This window comes from Hyaena hyaena, unplaced genomic scaffold, assembly GCF_003009895.1.
Source record: "Hyaena hyaena isolate Hyena2069 unplaced genomic scaffold, ASM300989v1 scaffold_33, whole genome shotgun sequence".
Taxonomy (NCBI): Eukaryota; Metazoa; Chordata; class Mammalia; order Carnivora; family Hyaenidae; genus Hyaena; species Hyaena hyaena.
This window is the reverse complement of record NW_024080666.1, coordinates 1,157,873-1,173,313: the sequence shown is the minus strand read 5'-3', so window position 1 is coordinate 1,173,313 and position 15,441 is coordinate 1,157,873. Positions and strand designations below refer to the sequence as shown.

The window sequence follows — 15,441 nt, the reverse complement described above, 5'->3', positions numbered from 1 at the left end:
TCTCAAACGTGTCCCCTGGTGTCTCCTGCAGCCCCCAACCCCAGGCAGGGAGCTCCCGACGCTGACCTGGTCATCAATTTTCCGCTGCAGCTGAACCACCTTGTTCTCCATGCCCACATTGAGACGTTTCAGGTGCTCTGCTGAGCGGGCCTCAATCTTGAGGGCCTTCAGCTCCTGCTTGGCCTTAAGCATGCGGAAGCCACACTGGATGACGATGGCCGCGCTCCGAAGCCGCTGAAAGCGCCTCCGCGCCATCCAGCCCCGCACGTGCTTCTGGAGGAGGGTGGCCTTGTGCTCCATGAGGACCTGGGAGGGGAGAAGCACACACTGTTGGGTTTGCGCTGCAGGAAAGGAATGAGGGAGGCTCCCACACTGCCTGGAGGAAGGGAGAGCCAAGGCAGGCCTCGGCTTCAGGAGATCCCGAGAGGACACGCCTCCCTCACATACAGTTTTGGTGGCCATTTGTTTCATGAACAAGTTTTAACTAAGTTCTGCAGTGGCCTGTATACCTGCAGAGAAGCAGCTGGTCTGCTGCTACTCATTTTTAGTAGTTTGCTTTACTTTCTGTTTTATTCGTTAGGGAACCACGGCATAAAAACCTCCCAAGTTGGAGGGAGTCTGAAGATGAACTCTGCTGGTATCTTCCTGTCTAACAGATTCACATCCCCTCTCTGGTGGTGGTGGTGAGCCCAGAGAAGGAGATTCTATAGCGTCCATGAAGAGCCAATGATGTATCGGTACAAATTTGGCTTGTAATTCCCTTTCTTTTTTCTATCAAGTTAATACCACTCAGAAAATGAGATCAATGTGTTTACCCTAACCCCCTGCAAAATAAACATCTTGGGGGATAAATGAGCAAACACACCCAGTATCACAGCTGGGTTCAAGCCTAGTGCCTCCCTAATGTCACCTGCCCCTTCCCTGATATCACACAGATGTCACTCATCTCCCAGGAACGTTCACAGAACTACCTCCCACTGACCTTGGTTTCCCCATATTACATCGCTGGGCTCCACCCTAGTGTCTGATCACGTTAGGTTTTTCATGGTCACTTCAGTGTTTTATTATTTAGAAAATCCTACCTTCTCTGATCATAAAAGAGAAAAATGTTCTCTTTAGGAAAAAAGAGTATCTTAGACATTTCCTTCCGATCTGTCCTTCATCCTAGCTTTGAGCTTCAGTTGTGTTGGGGTGATACGCTGGACTGGCTGTGTCCTGACTCCACATACCCGAGTATTTCAGCCTTGCTGGAATCATGGCCGGGTAGGGAGGTCAGGGTCCGCCGACCTGCCTTACCTTGCTGGGCTTCAGATTCTGAACTCGTTAAACGAAGGGGTGAGACCTGGTGACGCTTATATTGCCCCCTGCTCTCAAGCCTGAGCTAGCCTGAGACAGGTCACCAGGCTCTGCCACTGGCTAAGTGCCCTTGGCCAGGTGACAGGTTCCCCAAGCATCTCAGCTATCAAAGAGGCCCAACGATACGCAGCCATCTGACCTAGGATGGTTACTCTCACGTGTGGACTTGCCTGGCCTCAGGATGCCTCGATTAAACACTGCTTCCGGGAGCGTCTGAGGTGTTTCTAGAGGAGATGAGCATTTGAATGAGGCGGGGGGGGGGGGGGGGGGGGGGGGGGGGTCATCATTCCTAAGGGCCAGAAGAGAACAAAAGGCAGAGGAAAGAGGAATTGGCCCCTTTCCTCCTGACTCGTTGCTTGAGTTAGGACATCTCATTTTCTCCTGTGCTGGGACTGGGATTCACACTATTGGCTCCTCTAGTTCTTAGGCCTTCAGACGTGGACTGAATTACACCACTGGCTTTCCTGGGCCTCCAGCTGCTGGATGGTAGATTATGGGACATCCCAGCATCCATAACCATGGGGACAATTTCCTGAGAGTCCCCACATGTGTGTACACACACACAGAAGTTCCATTTTTCTGGAAGACTAAACACCATACCTCATGGGACTTGGAAAGGATTCAGTGGGAGCAAAGGTGTGAAATCACTTAGAAGAAAGCTAGGAGCACCCCCACAATATTTGTGGTGGTGACAATCCATCTGCTGCTGCTTTAGCTCCCGGTCTGCAGCCCCCGAGTCCCCGGGTTGGGGGTGGGCTACACACCTGCTGGTAGATTCTCCGCACGAACATGCCCCGAGTGAAGGCCTGGATGGTGACGGCAGCCCTGCGGACCCTCTGGTAGGCCAGGCGGGCCCTCTGCATGCGGTACTGCTTCTGGAGCACAATGGCGGCTTGTGTCCTTCGCAGATGCTGGGCCAGCCTGGGGAGGGAGAGTGCAGGCGGGCCCTGCTGATGGAGGCCTGGGAGCCATGTGTGAATGCAAGCCTCTCCCCCACTCAGTCCTGCCTGGGCACTCCAGGCTGAGCCCATGCTGATCATGCTCACAGAACGCAGCAAGGCCACATGCACCTGAAGCTCAGGCTCTGAACGGCAGCATGAGCTCCTCCGTGTTGTCTAAGTAGTCTTTCCACAGGTTTAAAGCTTAGTCTGAGCCTCCCAAGCCCCTGATCCCCATCTGCTCATTCCCCCTCCCGTGAACCCCTCACACCAACCTAGGCAGTCCCTAGCAACACCACGTGTTTATGCCTCTGTCAGTCTCTGGTACTTCAACTCAGCTTGGAGATGACAGGAGCCAGCTCTCCATCATGCCCCACATATGTAGTAAGGGCCTGGCCCGTAGGTGCTTGGTGTATATCTGCTGAATGAATAAAACCTTCACAGGCCTGCACCCCTATCTCCTTGCTCTCTCATCTCCCCTGCCCTTTCCACCCGGGAAGCACAATGCACAGACACCTACTTTCCTGTTTCACTTCTACATTCCCCACCGCACCCCCCAAGTAAGACAAAGTCAGTCTGACACTTCTTACCCTCCTTCAGGGCTCTGCTTGGTGTCAGGCTCATAGCCAGTGCTCAGAGACTCAGAATAGTAAAAGCTAGAATGGCTCTTGGAAGTCCTCTAGCAGAGCCCTGGAGCCCCCAAGGAGGGAACCCACCAGCCCCACCCTGCCTGAAGTGAGTCTGACTGCACCAACTCTTCATAAGTACTTTCTCCCTATGTGGGCCCTGCATGTCCCCTGGGGCATGAACTCCTACAGGGAGAACACAGGTCAACTGTTTTAGGTTCTCACCAACTGCTGCGTATGACGGAACTGCACACGCACGTAATGACTTGGCTGTTGGCACAGACTGCCGACGATTACTTAGTGTTGATGCTACTGACAACTTTCTATTTCTATAGCTTTGGTTCCAGAGATCATCAATGGTGTTCATCATCTCTGGTTAAGCCTGGATAAACAGCCTATGGCAAGGACGGGAAGGAAAGCAGGCGCAATCTCTAACTTTCTCATACAAAGGATGCCTGCTCTGGCTTCTAACTCAGGGGTTTTTCCTTTTAATGTTCCAGCACCAGTGACTGAACAGCCACTTGTCAAAGTTTGGCTTCCAAATGCAAGACTTCAGGGCAATGGTCATCACTTCTCCAAAGAAATCCCTGTATCGAGTGGGTGGATCTAGAACCAGGGTTGGGTCTTGCCGTGACCAATGTGCCCCTCAGTGGAGGTGCTCACGCTGTTTGGTGCTTTATCGATCCAACCAGACCAGGTGGGAGGGAAAGTAGTTTCTGCTGCACGGTGCCTGGCTGAGGGTCCTGACTGGCACCCAGGCTCTGCCCCTGCATAGCCGCCTTGTGGTTAAAGTCATACCCTCAGTGCGAGTGAATTTACATAGGAACCTTCCAGGATCTTTCCAGCTCTCATTCCCAAACTCCCGAGGGATTTGGAAACTGGTGTCGTAAAACAATGAAGCTGAGTGGAAGGTGTGAAGGCTGAATTGGTCTCCTTTTCTAAAAGATTACTTTGGGATTTAGGCAAAGGGGAATAGTGGCTTTGTGGCACACACAGCCCATTCTAGATTAGTACTGGTGGGATGGGGACAGACTGGGAGAACCAGGAGACTCAGAGCCAGAGCTAGACTTACACCCTCAGGTGAGAAGCACATGGGAGACACGTGCCCAGTTCCTAGGAGAAAGCTGGGGTGCAGACAGAACCACTCATCAGGCTGAGAGAGGCCAACCAAGTCCCCTTTCCCCAGAACTTGCCACACCAGATGCGCCCCAGTTTGGCTCACCTGCGGGCCAAGAGTCCTCGGCAGTACCTCTGCAGAGTTAAGGCAGTCGCCTTCAGCCTGCGGTACTTCACCTTCTGCAACCAGCCCCGGACAGTTTTCTGGATCATGATCGTGGCTGCCCGGAACTTGTCAGCCCGAAGCTTCTCCAGGTAAGCCACCTGGCCTGCCCGGAAGAAGATCTTGGTGCGGCCAAACTGGAACTTGTCGGGATCCTTTATGAGGCAGGGAGGGGAGCATCAGTGAGGTACCATTCCCTACCACCTGCTCCTTCCATGCAGAGTTCCCTGGTCAGACCTTGCACACCCCTGCTCCTTAGACACACCCCAACTCTCAGCATTCATTGGACATGAAGTCCCTACTACTGGAAACCCAGGCTATGGTGTCCAGGACCCAGCACTGAACAAGATGCCTGTCCTCAAGCAACTGACATCATGGTGAGAGTAAAAAGGCAAAGTTTTCAGACAGTGGCAAAGGTTATGAAGACAATAAAATTGGGGATTTAAGGGTGGGATGGGGATACTTAAATAGGGTAATCCTAGAAGGCATTTTTATGGAGGTGGTATTTGAGCAAAAACCTAAATAAACTAAAGGAGGTATTCCCAGGGGAATGTAGGAGAGGAAAGTTCCAGGAGAAGAGCAGAGCAGATGCAAATGTTCTGTGGTAGTGAAATCTGAGTATGTTTGAGGAACAAGAGAGCCAGGAGGGTTAAGTGTGGGGGCAGGAGAAATAAATCACCAAAGGCCTTGCAGGCCACAGTACGCAACTGGGATGTGGGGCGGGGTGGGATGAGCCAGCCGTGGCCTCATCACAAACCCCAGTGGGCTGTACTAACATTTTTACTTTCTACGTATGCCGAGATGTGAAAAAAGTACCCACACACGTGAAGGGACTTATCTTTTAGAGTTGCGGATGTTGGAAAATGGATGAACATCTCAAACGGTTTTAAGAAGGATCGAGGCCAAAAAGGGCTGCAAACTCCCCCAAATCCCCAACTCTCAGGGCATCTGGGCAAGCCTCTGGGGGTGCGTCCAGCTCACCTTGATGAGGCTTTCCAGGACAGACCTGCAGATGGCCTTTTTGTCCGTGTTGGCGAGCTCTCTCTTCTTGATCAGCACCCGATACCGGTTGAAGAAGTCGTGGTAGGCCCACCTGGAGGGAAAGCAGGTGCATCAGGCGGCACGTCCTGCTCCCCAGCCACACAAGGGCCCCAGCCATCTCAAGGCCCCATGCGGTCGCTAGTCCTGGGGTGAAGCTGTTCTCAGAGCAGTAAAAACACATTCCTGGGGCTTGGCATCTTTCTCCAATCTGAGAGTTTCAGTGTGTGGCTGAATTATACAATCATGAGCGGGAGAGGGAAAAGGAGGGTTTCAGAGATCTCTCTGCGAGGACCGGCCAGAGGCTGAACCACTCACAGGGTTTCTGTCCAAGCAAAGGCACGGAGCTCCCCTCTGCTGCTGGAGGGGAGCTTTGCCTGGAATGCAGCTTGGTTTTAAATGTTGTTTTTCTTTTATTGATACTTCTCATTTAAAACCTTTATAAAAAAGAGAGACATCATGAGTGGGGGAGAGGGGAGGGAGGAAGACAGAGAATCCCAAGCAGGCTCCACACGGTCAGTGTAAAGCCTGACGCGGGGATCGAACCACAAAACCATGAGATCATAGCCTGAGCTGAAACCAAGAGTCAGAAGCTTAACCGACTGAGCCACCCAGTTGCCCCAATTAAATGCAGAAAATATACATTAGCAAATAAAAGGTGGCCATATCTTAATCCCTAATGACACTACCATTCACACATTTTGGTACACTTTAGAAGGAATCTTTTAAAAAATTTTTCTTGATGTTTATTTTTGAGAGACAGAGTATGAGCAGGAGAGGGGGCAGAGAGACGGAGACACAGAATCCGAAGCAGGTTCCAGGCTCTGAGCTGTCAGCATGGAGCCCGATGCAGGGCTCGAACCCATGAACCGCAAGATCATGACCTGAGCTGAGGTTGGATGCTTAACCAGGCCACCCAGGTGCCCTGGAACCATCTTTCTGCCCAAAGTAGAGTTCACTTATGATTTTCCCTCTTTCATTAGAGTAATGCAAGCCCACCATGAAGGATGTATTCAGCAACTCCCTTTAAAAAAAAAAAAAAAAGCACTCACAAATAAGTGTGCTTTAGTATGTTCTGGAAAGGAATCTTTCAGGAGACCTTAAGTCAGGCTCTTGGCCTCTGAGGAGATCTCTAAACACATGCAAACTTTTCAAGGAGTGAGCGGTTTCCTAGGCTGGGTCTGACCCCTTTCTCCTGAAAGCAACCTTCATCCACACAGATGTCCTCTGACCCTCCTTGCTCCTTTTCCTGGGCTCCAGAGGGGACGCTCACAACCTCCTCACATCACACATTCTGCTTCCACACAATCCTACTCTAAGGAGATGGCATTTCCCATCTAAACCCCATGCAGGTGAGCGCGGCCATCTGTCCCCACTGGTTCTGCATCCTTGGCAGAGGCATCCAGCAGCCCCAGCTCGCCCCGCCAGAGGCATCGAGGGCCGCCACACACACCCTGTCTGCGACAACACACACGGGCCTCATAACCAGTTTGAGACTGTGCATCTGGGGCCTGGCTGAGTGAGCATCCTGTGGGCTTGTTCATCTCACTCATTCTCATGTATTAACTGGGGTGGGGGCACCTGGGTGGCTCAGTTGGTGAAGCATCTGACTCTTGCTTTCAGCTCAGGTCTTGATCTCACAGGTTCTTGAGATGGAGCCCTGCATCAGGCTCCATGCTGAGCGTGGAGGCTGCTTGGGATTCTCTCCCCAACCCCCACTCCTGCCCAGTGCACCCTCTCTCATAATAAATCAACGTTTAAAAAAGTTTACAAACTAAAATTTTTAAGTATTACTAGGGAGTAAATGGATTACACCCCTTCTCCTGGAGCACATTTGCCTTTAAACGGGGTCCCTTCAGAAATTTCATCCAAAGACCAGAGCACGGTGGAGTATTAGGTACTCCTGGTGGGTGGTGCCCACGGCACGCGCTTAGAAGCCGGTTGTTTTCGAGGGCCTTTCCTTGGGCTCCATAACCACCTGCCAGCATGAGCCTCGGGTCCCCCTTTCCCTCCCAGGCCATGCTCCTCAGCGCCCTGGGAGGCAAAGGAAAATGGAGACCAAGCTCCCTGCCTCTCCACCGCCTCCATCATCACGTACCTTGGTCTGGTGGAAGGTTTTCTAACATAGCTACGGGTGTCAGGGAGGGAGGAAGCCTGAAAGCAAACAACAAAAAGCATTCTCCTCCTTACTTTTTTCCACCATGTAAAAGTGCTATTTAGGAGTTATGCCTTACTTTTTCTTTCTATAACAGTTTTATGGAGATAACTCACATACTGTATGATTTACCCTCTTAAAGTGGACAATAGGCTTTAGTAGATTTGCAAAGTTGTGCAACCATACCCAGTACAGGGTTCCAGAACATTTCATAATCCCCGGCGAAGCTCCCATTCCCATTATCAGTCATCCCCCGTCTCCCCGCCTTCCAGGATCCTGGCAACCATGAATACCCTTCGTTTCCACGCCTCTTGCCTTTTAATTAATTCTGTCACAAACATACTGGCAACTTCTGCTCAGAGCTGACCAGGCGTTACATGGCCCTGCTCTTACAGGCTCCCAACAATATGTACAGGTTCCTCTGGGAGGAGAGCAGAGAGACGCTTGGAGCCCCCGAGGTGTCTGTCTTACAGTCTGGGAAGGGTTCCTGCTGCCCTTCTGTCCTTCACTTACTGAGCTCAAGTTGTTTCCTGCCCCTCCAGTTGCAGAGGGGCTGTGAACCAAGCCCACTGACTCACAGGCCATTTCAAACAGGCAGCTTTTTAAAAAATGTTTACTTTTTAGAGATCACAAGCCGGGGAGGGCTGGACAGATGGGGACAGAGGATCTGAAGCAGGCTCTGTTCCTACAGCAGTGAGCCCAGTGTGGGGCTTGAACTCATGAACCGCAAGATTATGACCTGAGCTGAAACTGGAAGCTCAATGGACTGAGCCACCCAGGTGCGCCCAGAACAGGTGGCTTTAAACATGGAAACAGGTTATCTACCTGGCCAAATGCTGCCTCAATTATCCCAGTCGTGCACCACAAACGTCAAGAAAACTCCTGAGGTCTGACCGATTTGAATTCTGGAGGCCTAGGACCAGAGCTAGAGCTGATAAGCCACAAATCAGATGTGTGTTTTGTTTTTAACACATGCAAATGTTACCAGACTTCTCCTGAGGTCTTTCTGCCCCCAAGTTTCAGACACAGGCCTTTCTCTTTACTAATACTTCCACGCAGGACAAGATGCAAATAGAATGACGTACACACAAAGGCTTTGTGAGGTCTAAGTTGTTGTCCTCCTCATGCCCGCCCATCAACACGGGCCTCCATCGTGCACCTGTTTCCGTCCACAGTGAGGTGTGGGCTCTCCTTCAAAGCCAGTTCAGCACGTTCTGGGTGACTTTGTGCGGGCCCCTCCCCCATCCTGCAAGACCGTTATCGGTGTGCTCAGCTCACTCATCTTTCTCCCTATGAGTTCGCAATTTCTCTGGGGAAATAATCAGAGCAGCATTTAGCTGGGCTAAAAACCTTAAATGGTTCTAATTTGAAACTCTCTTACTGCTGACAGTTCCATAACTCAGGGTGGTTACAGGCTCAAGGAAATGACAAGACAGTAGGGAGATGTGACTGCAAAGACATCAAGGCCAGTACAGACTGAGTGTGGAGCCCAGAAGCAGAGCCGCCTGCATGGACACAGACAGGTAGCGTGACCTTGGACTCGTACCACATGGGGGTCTTTAAAACAGAGAGAACATCAACTGCCTCACAAAGTACCTCCAACACTTTGGTGGCCAAGGAGTTCAGGAATGCGGAGCACTTAGAAAGCTTCTTGAGTTCTAAGACACTGTCCCTTTCCGGCTGACTCTCCTTTTTCTTAAAAAGCCTTCCCTGGATACCTGTCCCGGGGTGACCCTGATGGGGGAGGAGTGTGCCCATAGCAGACCAACCATCTGCTGAGAAGGGCTCCCTCATGAGCTACCAAAGGGGCACGTACCAGTGTCCTTCGGCCACGGACCTAGCACCAACTGTGGATTTCCTTTTCCATGGAACTCTGTGCTCTTAGAGATAAAGTCCCTGCATAAAAGCCTCCCTCACATGTAGAAGGAAAACTTTCCAAGTGAAACTAAACAGAATATGTGATTCGTTTCCCAAAAGTAGCACTTAACAAAACTTCTTTATTTGGTAGGAATATCTGGATGGGAGGTTTTTTGTGGCCATGTAAAAATTAGGGCAGACCCCTCTATAGGACCACAGGGGGTCAGGATTTCCGCTTGAGGTGCTCCGCCACCATGAGATCTCCCTCCCTCATCGTTTTGACTAGTCCTGCTTCCTGCGGGATACAGAGCTTTATGCCTTCTCTATAAGAGTTTTTATACATGTGCTACCTTCTCTGATAGACTCTAGCCTCCATTGGCTGGGTGAGGATACATTTTTAAATTTCTTCACACCTATCATGGTACTTTACACACACTTACATTTTAATAGAGTAAGTGTTTTCCTGACCAATAAAATGATGGAATCCCAATGTTAAACCTTTTCTCTCTTACTGGTGTTTTTCTCCAAAGGGGCATTATTGGCTTTGGGGCAGGACAATCCTTTTGTGCTCAAATGGACACAAAACATCTTCAGACCATTACCTGCTACTCCATTCACTGAAATATGCAAAGATGTTCCCATTTGCAAAATGTTTATTCTAGAATATAGTGTTAGTCTAGACAACCATCTTGAGAACCAACCAACCCTGCCTACCATCTGCCTCTACAGTGTGAATCCACTGCTTCTGCTCCCACTTTTTGCCCTCAAGTGGCCCTCGACATGTCCTCCCCTACTCGCAGCATGGCTGTGCGGATTGCTGGTCGGGATGTAACCTTTAAGCCAATCCTGGGCCCAGCTGCTCTCCTATTTCACATTATTTGTGGGAGAAGAGCTCCTATCCTTAGTCTATTACTAGGTCCCAACAGTGGCCTCAACCCTGGGCTATGCAGAGTTATAGTGGCCTCAGGGACAGAAGGCACACTCATCCCTGCTCTCCCTGGATTTGGACTCAAAGCAATTCTAATCGCTGGTGGGAATGTAAAATGGAGCCTGGCTGAATGTCCTGGACTTCAAGGTCATGCTTCCTCTGGAATAAAGGCCTGTTTCACCCTCTGTGCCCCTGGCCTGCTAGGGAGATGTGTAGATCTGGTAGAGTAGTTGCAGCTGGGGGGTGCGATTGCTCCTGCTAAGAATGGGGGAGATCAGAGGCAGAGGCAAGGTCAGACAGATGCTTCCTTGTAACAAGCTCCAGGCTCCAGACAGCACGTGGTAAGCACTGCCGCTGTGAGTGGTGGAGCAGACACAGCATGGTGACATTTCAGTCATCTAGACATCGGACATCTAGAGCCCGATACCAGACTCAACATTCTACATGGGGGCACATTCTAGAGAACATGTCTCCCTGTGAGGTCCTCAATGGATGAATGTGTACAAGATGGAGTGGATCCGTCAAAGTGGTAGCACTTGGCACTTCCCTTCTCTTGGATAGATTCCCTCAAGCAAGACTGGCTGGATTAGACCAACTCCAGGAGTCCCTTTAAGACCAGGGTAGGAGGCTCTGTGTCACACAGTCTCTACAACAGAAGGCCACCAGGAAACACCCCTGAAGATGGCACATCAGATCATCACCAGGTGAAAATGGGGAACATATTTGCAAGTCTTACCTGACAAGCATCTAGAAAACACAAAGGACTCAGAGCACCAAAGAGACAAATAACCCAATTAAAATAAGGGCAAAAAAATCTGAATGCTTTTCTGCCAAAAGGATATACAAATGGCCAATAAGCACATGAAAAGATGCTCAACATCATTAATCCTCAGGGAAATACCATCAAAATCAGTGGGATACCACCAGACACCCACTAGGATGGCCATAATAAAACAGACAACATAAGCATTGGCAAGAACACACAGAAACAGGACACCACATCCATTGCTGGTGGGAATGTAAAATGGGGCAACCACTGTGGACAATGGTCTGGCAGCTCCTCAAAAGGGTAAACTGAGTTGCCATATGAGCCAGCAATCCCACTCCCAAGCATATAATCAAGAAAAATATAAGTACATGTGTACACAAGAATACATACACGGACATTCACAGCAGTATGATTCATACCTGCCAAGAGGTGCAAATAATCCAAACGTCCACTGATTGATGAATGGATAAAAACATGGGGTCACCTTACAATACGACGGCATTAAACAACATCGAAGAATGAAGTTCTGGTACATGTTAAAACCTTGACGATACAAAAGGCCACTTATTATATGCTTCCATTTGTAAGCAATGTCCAGAGTAGGCAAGTTTATAGAAAGAGGAAGTAAGTTAGTGTCTCCAGGGCTAGGAGGAGGGGGTAGGAAGGGAAGAGGTAGTGACCCACGAGTGTGACAGGGTTTCTTTCCCGGGGCCTGAAAACGCTCACAATTAGTAGTGATAGTTGTAGGATTTTGAGAATATAACAAAAAACACTGAATTGTGTACTTTAAAAGGATATTTTTATCATAAATTATACCTCAATTTAAAAGAGTCAACATGAACAAATGAGATGAGGCATGGTGGGGGGGCTCTGTAAAGTAATTCAGCGCATACAGGATTTGTCATAATTTCAGCACGGATATTCACAGAGGGCTCCTTGGTGCAGAGGTAGCAGGGTGCTCACCCACCAGTCGCACCGCCCCTGGAAGCCTGGATTGGCTTTCCCTTTTATCCCCCACCTCTGTCCTGGGGATACCTCCCAGGGGAACACAGGCTCAGATTTTGAGGTGACCCCAGGTCTGAAGGTTGCTAGGCATTGCTGCAGAAGGAATGAAATGGAATTTTTCCCCATTGGCTCTGAGCTGCAGCCAATATACAAAGCGAGGAGCAGAAAATCTCATCAGTCCCAGCACTGCTCAGATACAGATGAGTGTCTACAATGACCAGTGACCGACACGTGCCTCTGAAGGAGGGTTTCAAGGCAGACAGCCTTCACAAACAGGCTCCCCTGTGGCTATGATGTGCAGCCCCAGTGGAGAATGTCTGACACACTGTGGTCCGAGCAAGTGAGCACAGCTCTCAGGCAAAAGAGCCTGAATTAAAATCTTTAAGATCTTGAGAAAGGGAATGGTTTCAGTCCAAAAGTAGTTCATTCTTGGTGGGCTTTTTAAGATTTTTGAGAGAGAGAGAGAGACAGACAGACAGAGAGAATGTGAGCACGTGAGCAGGGGAGGGTGAAGAGAGAATCTCAAGCAGGCTCCAAATCTAGCATGGACCCCGACATGGGGCTCAATCTCACCACCCTGGGATCATGACCTGACCCAAACTCTAGAGTCAGACACTTAACCGACAGAGCCTTCGCTGGGATTTTTAATAACCAAGCAGGTAACCATGTGCCTGTTTAATCACGATTAAATGGAAAGGTGAACCACACCACCTTCTCACGACTCCATCTACTTCCTCAGTCCTGTGCTGTTCCATCTACACAGGGCCGAGGGGCTGGAGGAAGGCAAAAGAGAGGTCTTTTCAGAAAGCACCACAGAGTTTTTCTAAGGTCAACAGGAGATGCATGGAAGACTTATGTTTTTTTTTAAATATAAACATTGCACATTCAAGCACACTCCCCCTCCCCAACACACGTGTTTGAGTTAAATGGAGCGTGCTTCACAAATCCCCTGGGACACAAAGCTGCTGTGAACCTCCCAGAGGAGCCCGAGGGGGGCATGGGAGCCAGGTGATGGTGGCCAAGCCTTCCTTATCAGACAGGGCATTTATTACCATGCTTTATGTGCATGATAACGGACATACTTCTTAGCCACAGCAGCACATTTCAAATTGAATGATGTATTTTCATTTTAAGTCAGACTCCCAAAGCACCATAATTATCAGAGAGAGAAGGACAGACAAGTAAAATAGAGCCTGCGGGTGGGGCGAGGGCACTCCCAAGAGCAACTGCCGGCCTGCCAACTCCACATCCAGCCTCTCGGGGCTTTAGGGGCACAGGACACGTGTCCATTTCAGAATAGGGCTAAGTGGCCTGCTCCCAGGGCACCAGTAGACTGAAGTCTTCGCTGAAAAGGTCTGCCCTCCTCATGGGCTCCTGGGGACGTGGCCCCTTAACGTTTTATTACGAACATGACCCCAGGGCATGTACCATCTTCCTCCTTAGCATTTTCTTCTCCATAAAGAGGCATGTGCCCTTTGATCACTCAAGTTGGAGACACACAGGAAAATGTTCCAAGTCCTTATTCCCCTCATCAAAGAGGCCACTGAAGTTTTCTGTGAAAATAACTGTTCAAAGTTGGGGTTATCTGACAAGCTAAACCAAGTGAAGTCACTTTGCTGTGTTGGGTCTTAACGCCATGGAGGTGAGCTCTTTTGGAAATGACTCCCAATCCACTTGGGTCTCTCTGGGCTCACAAAGGTCTCCCCACGTCCGGGTGACAGAATGACTCCTCAGCTTTACATTCCAAGGTAACACAAACGAGTCCATGGTACTTCCTTCCAAAGCTAACCCCTCAATGGGTGCCCAGGAGCTGGAACCCCTCACTTACTTGACCCCCAGACATGCCTATCTCCTGGATGAAGCAGGAAGGGTTTTGTTTAAGCAGTGAGGTGGCTCCAAATGGTTACCCTGATTGGCAGATGCAGAACAGGCAATGGGTGGAGTCAGGAGGGTATAAGTGTGGTAGCTTTGCCCCGCAGCCCTCTCCCCACCTTCAGCTTTCAAAGAAAGGGCACCCTGGGCACTGTGGCTGGGGAAATGGGGTTAGGATCTAAATGGAGCAAGAGGCTTGATTCAGCTCTACACCAGCACTAACAAAAGGGCCAAAAAACTATGGTGGCCTCTTTCCAAAAGCTAATATTTTGAATGGCGGTTTGAGGAGGGAATCCTTTGAGCCTTCAGCAAAATCTGCTAAGACAGCAAAGGTAAGGCAGCTTTCTGGGTCTAAGCCCAAATGTTTAAATCACAGCAGTATGTAACATTTTTTGTGACACCGGAAAATCCCAGTCTTTCCTTCCTTCCCTACACTCTCCACAATACTTGCGATTATGAAAGCAAGAGGTACAGATGCCCCTCGCGATCACCCCCTTGAGAGAGGTGCAGAGCCATCAGGCAGGCAGGGAAAGACACTCGCCAGCGGCCCACTCAGAGGCAAGTCTGCAGGCATCTCAACTTCACGGCCACCTCTGATGGCAGCCAGGTGGAACGAACAGCAGGAGATGCCGTTTTCCACTTGGGTCCAAACACTTGCAGGTGATGCACGCTCTCAGCTGCCAAGGAAGAGGTTGTCTGGATGAGGAGAAAAGCCTATCTGGGATGCTAAGAATGGAAGGTTGAGCAGGAAGGAGGACGGAGGACTGACTGGCAGAGCAGGTGTCTTCCCAGATCACTGCGCAGGGGATGTGATCATCCCTTCTGTCCTGGACACGGCGCCGTTTCTCGGCTGGCAGCACCCTCCCCTGGTTCCCCCACTGACGCAAGGCCTCTGGAGCCGAATCTCCCCCTGCTTCCTCTTCCAGCTCTGAGAACAGAGGATTCTGTGCTGCAGCAGCCAACCAGGAGTGCGGGGGGCGCACGCTGTCGCTCTCATTTCACAGCGAGGCTGCGAGCAGGCACGTGGGGGAAGCCGAGGTGGCAGGACCTCGGCCTGAAGCACGGTCTAGAGCTGACCACATCAGACCCAGACTTCTAGCTCCCTCCTGGACGTTCTCCAAGAGGTTCACAACCAAACAACACACTGTGTTAGAAAGTTCTTGGCAAAAACATAAAAAAAAAAAGTTCTTGGCTCCTTACATACGGAGACGGATCCCCACGGTTCCACCTGCCCTTGAGTAGCTCACTTTCACACATGTCCCTGGTTCTGTCTTCCCGGGCTTGGTATGGTCCCCGTGTTCAGCCTCCCAGGCAAGTCCTCCAGCAGCACTGTTATGTGTTAGGAACAAAGATGGGTGCCGGGGCTTCTGGGCTCCCCTGGAGGCCACTGTGCTGCACCGTATGGGTGCGGCAGTGACAACCCATGGTCCCTAAGTTTCTTGTACAAGGACCCTCAACAGTGTCACAGGGGACACACTTTAGAGAATTCTTAGACTGATCTTTTCAATTTCTTCAAGAACTCTGCAAAGCTCTTTCGAGGTGACCAGACACTTTGGGATTTCAAAGACAGGGCTCAGTATTTCCGGCATAGGCCTGTTTTACCCAGATAATTGCACCC

General features: G+C 50.2%; 1 protein-coding gene across 2 annotated transcripts in view; it reads right to left on the bottom strand.

The window, feature by feature from the left end:
• Positions 1-15,441, bottom strand: part of MYO5B (myosin VB) — a 333,306-nt gene that overhangs the window by 62,574 nt on the left and 255,291 nt on the right. For both annotated transcript variants that reach the window (XM_039228822.1, XM_039228821.1), the window contains exons 18-21: positions 5,181-5,292; positions 4,143-4,354; positions 2,121-2,277; positions 67-306 (exon numbers count right to left, since the gene is read on the bottom strand). In XM_039228822.1, the coding sequence (XP_039084753.1) occupies positions 67-306; positions 2,121-2,277; positions 4,143-4,354; positions 5,181-5,292 (721 nt within the window). The remainder of the gene's footprint in view (positions 1-66; positions 307-2,120; positions 2,278-4,142; positions 4,355-5,180; positions 5,293-15,441) is intronic.